Source organism: Vigna umbellata, chromosome 6 (genome assembly GCF_029865625.1).
Source record: "Vigna umbellata cultivar VRB3 chromosome 6, Vumbellata_1.0, whole genome shotgun sequence".
Taxonomy (NCBI): domain Eukaryota; kingdom Viridiplantae; phylum Streptophyta; class Magnoliopsida; order Fabales; family Fabaceae; genus Vigna; species Vigna umbellata.
The window spans coordinates 10,968,236-10,972,830 of NC_142170.1; the positions used below are offsets into that span (position 1 = coordinate 10,968,236).

General features: G+C 31.9%; 1 protein-coding gene across 1 annotated transcript; it reads right to left on the reverse strand.

Annotated features, from left to right (window-relative positions):
- Positions 1-506: 506 nt before the first annotated feature.
- On the reverse strand, positions 507-1,857 carry LOC124835141 (zinc finger protein ZAT5). The gene has a single exon (XM_047310032.2). The coding sequence runs from the start codon at positions 1,599-1,601 to the stop codon at positions 687-689; it is 915 nt and encodes a 304-aa protein (XP_047165988.1). The 5' UTR covers positions 1,602-1,857; the 3' UTR covers positions 507-686.
- Positions 1,858-4,595: the final 2,738 nt, after the last annotated feature.

Here is a 4,595-nt window from a genome sequence, read left to right on the forward strand (position 1 = left end):
ACCCAACTTGTCTTCTTTATTTTTTTCTCATCAAAATATCAAATTTACCAAGAACTAAACGGTTGGTAAACTGGGTTAGTGAAATGGTTGAGACATTGTTATTTTAATTTGGTAATCACCCCTTAAGAGGAGAAATGAGTGTGGTAGCTAGAGTAAGTGAGGAGAAGTGAGAAAGACAGAGACTGATAGAGAAATTGTTTAAGTATTATTGAAGTGATAATGATATAGATAAAAAGGCAAACAGAGGAAGCCTATCCCATGACTTTTGGTTGTGGATATGGTGCAATCAAACTCTGGCCATGCCAATCCATTCCACCGATCCATTCATCTTCTACTCTAATTCTTATGATTCATTACTAAGAAACATCCAAACTATAATAAGATACATTAAAATTAATAAAGAGAGAGGGAAAAAAAAAGGGAAAATGAAGATGCTCTATGACTCGATATCACTTTTCGTGAATGAAAGGCAACCATCAACACTAACCACTTACTTACTCAAAGTATTCCAAAACTTGAACGAGTGGATAATCCAAATGGGAAATTATTAATAAAAGGAAAAAATAATCCAAAGAATCGATAATTAAGAATAATTGTAAATTAAAATAGAGCTAATAATTCACAATGATCATTGATCAAATAATATAACTTTTCTCCCCCTCTCCGTCCAATTCCCACTCTGGCTTCTAATAATGGCATCCCACCAAAGCCGGAGCAGCCGACAGCATCATGGAATTCTGATTCCCCGAAAACTGAAACTTCGAGTCCCGGAGATCGTCCTCCGGCGCCGGCAGGTTGAGATCCAATTGTAGAACATTCCGAGGCTTAACTTCAACGGCACCGTCAGAAGTTGTTGTCGTCTGAACAACAACAGTATTGATATTATTAGTATTATTGTTGTTAGATGACCTGTGCCTCCTCATGTGGCCACCCAATGCTTGTCCTGATGTGAATTCTGACCCACAAATGGAACACTCGTGAATCTTGGACTTGTTCCCATGGAAATTTAAGCCACCCCTATTGTTTCCACACCCTAATTGAAGCGAAACGGAAGGGCTAATCTTCATGTGATTCGGTTTCGTTTCTTCAAAATTAAATAGTTGCGAGGACGAAGACGGTGGCGGTGGCAACGACGGTGGTGGGGATTTCTTTTCCTCAACCTTGGGCTTCTTGTGACTCGCTCTGTGGCCACCGAGTGCTTGAAAAGAAGGGAATGTTCTGTTGCATGTTTTGCACTCGTAAACATAAAATTCAATTTTGCTGCCACCCTTCTCCGTCTTCACATCATCACATAAGTCCTTGTGATGAAGAGGATCGCTTCCTCCTCTTCCCTGTGCCAGGAGAATCAAACAGTTTGCCATGTCTTCCTCTTCCTCCTCCAAGGTGATAGACGAAAACGACCCACCGCCGCCGCCAGAAGCACTCGAACAGCTTGATGTCATGGCGGCGGCCGTGGCAGTAACGGCGGTGACAACACAAGGTGACAAAGGCCTCAGGCGTCGCTTTGTTCGCTTCCCTTTGGCTATGTTGGTGGGATCGTTGTTGCATGAGACAAGCTCCTCCATGGCCATGCCTTCCATGTCTGATATTTCTGACAACATTAGATATCCTATACGGTACTAAACAAAGACAATCAAACAGTGAGCTCTATGAACAGCACAGAGGTTTTTGGCTTTGCAATAAGAGATGCAGTAGTAGTGGAGAGAAAGAGACACAGAGACATGTAGAATTTATATGGAGGAGGAGTGTGTGAACAGCTTTTATATATATATATATTTATATTTATATATATATTTATATTTATAAATATTGGTAGTGAATGGGCAAGAAGAGGGTTTGTTATGTTATGATAATATGTTACAGTAGCTACTCCAAATAGTCAGCCACCCAAAATCTTCCTTGCTTTTCTAACCTTGGAAGTGTTGGAAACAAGAAAAGTTCTTGTGTTTGGTCACGCGTCTTTAACAGCGTGTGGAAGCACGCTTCAATCATGACCATACTTTTTTTTTGCCTTGTTTAACTGCTGCAATTAATGTTTTCTTTTCTTTTATTTATTTCTGTGTATGGTGGAAGTACTTTTTACGAAAGAATATTATATTTTCTCGCCAGTTTGTGCTCCAGAACAGCACACTGTTTTCACACACAGACTCTGCATGCGTATGATTCATCAATGATTAAACATGCTTTGCATTTTGCAGTTAATGTTCGAATTTAATGAGAAGGAGCATGTCAATTTGTTAAATGCCTTTTATTAAAAATATTGTTTGATAAATTTAATGTATGATTATTTGTTTTTGTAAAATGTTTATGTTAAAACATAAAAGTAATAATCTAGATGGAGATGGTGGTGGCTTTGAAGCAAACACTGATGTATACTATAATTAGCAGTGGAAGAAGAAAAGAAAAGGAGATAAGTAGCATGTGATTAAGTATAGGATTCGGGTAAGATGCATGGACTAAGGAGGGTATATGTAACATACAACTCTATCACATAACCACTGTAGGACGGTTCCTACTTTTATTAAATTCCTCATTTATACTTAATCTTCTCATTAAAGCTCTCTAATTCTAGATTAAAAGTTAAATTAAATTATAATATAAATAAATATTGTTGCAAACATCATCATACGAATGGTGTGAGATTGAAGTAGATTTAATTTTGTTTTTTTACACAAATAAATTTTATTTGATAAATTTATTTTATAATTAAATTAAATTTAAACATTTAATCTTTTTTCTTTTTCAATGTAAAATTTTAGCTTATTATAAAAAGCTTAATCTTCTGCTTAAAGTAACGTTCAGGAGTTGATGTTGCAGCTAATCTGTCATCATAATAACCATCATTTATGGCAAAACCAAAAATGTTAATGTGATTTCATGCAGAATGAGAGCTTCGAAAGCTGGTTAAATCACGATATAATATGAATACTTTATTAATAAATATTCGTGCCTAACAAAAAAAAAAATATGTTACATTGTGTAATACTACGAGCTTCTTTGATTTTATTTGTCTTTGTTTTTTCTGCAATTTGTACCGGTTAAGGGGCTTGTAAGCATTTTTTTTTAAAAAGGTCAGACATGTGTTAAAAGAACTTAATTATTAAATATATTCCTTTCCTCTAATCTTTTATTTAATAAAAAATAAGCTATATGTTAATGTAGATAATTATAATTAATATATAGTAATAATACATAGGCTTCAATTTTCCTTTAGAGAAAAATTTTAATTTTTGTAACCATGATTTATTTGTTTTTTTATCTATAAAATTAAATTGTTTTTTTATTCACTCTATACTTAAATATTAATTAACTTTTTTAAATGGCAAGTGTTTGTGACATAATTTTGACATTAGATGCTTTTCAAGATTATTTTAAGATCAATATTATTTATCTATTAAAAATTAAATATTAATAACTAATCTGTTTTTTATGGATAAAAAATAAAATTAAAATTAAAAAAATACTTACTGTCAAAAAAGGGTATTCTACCAACTGTCAACTTTTTATACCATTCAATTAATTTATTTTATTACCATATCAGGTATTTTAAGCTTTGGTTGAAATTTATAATATTTTTATATCAGAAATGTAACATTGATTCATAATATATGAGGTCATGCCATTTTTGAAAATTTGAATGGATGTTTTAGATTTATTTCTATGCAAATTGATTTGTTACATAATATATTTCTAGATGGATTATACAGGTTAGGAAATATTTTTTAGTCTGGTATTTCTAACAACTAATTAGAGTGTTTTGAAATTGTTGATAGATTTTGTTATCATTTATAGATATCAAGAACTAATAACCAAGGAAAAACTCCAAATCAATTTTTACTACAAAACGATTTAAAAATTCAAACAAAAAATTTCACATTTCAAATATATGTTCATATTTATATGTTTCCACTCCATTTAATTACAATTAATTATTCTCTGCCTAAAGAAATTAAAGATACCTCATATGAGATGACTTTCAAGAATATAGCATTAAAGATACCTTAATGACAAAACATTTCAAGAAGGCATTGTAAACACAATATATACATTATATTACATGAAGTACATTAATTCACCAGAAAAAAAAAATCAGAGATGAAAATGTGATCTTAAATGAAATTTAAAAGATGTGAAAAGGTAAAAAAGAAAAAAAAACAGTGTGATTTGGAATCAACAACGTTTAGGGGATAATTAAGCATGTATATTGATTTGATATAATTAGTAAATAGGTTATAGTTTGAAGCATTTCATTCATGGGGGAGTGGTCCAGCACTATCGGTTTAATAAAATTTTATGTTACTGATTAAGTGGATCTCAAATCATTGACTTAATCGTCTTTACTAAGACATGGTCCACTAGTTGGTGAGAACTATACTACTCGTTAATGTGTAATATATTCTACTAATTAATTCAAAAAAAAAATAACACACTACTAGTACTAATATTATCAACAAAGAAACAAAATAAAAAGTTCACTTCTAGTAATGTCTTCAATCCAAATATCACTATATTGTAAACTATATTATAAAGGCCAGTAACGAAGCCTAGAAGACTTATACCAGGCCTTAACTTTTTTAACTATTTTTTTATACATG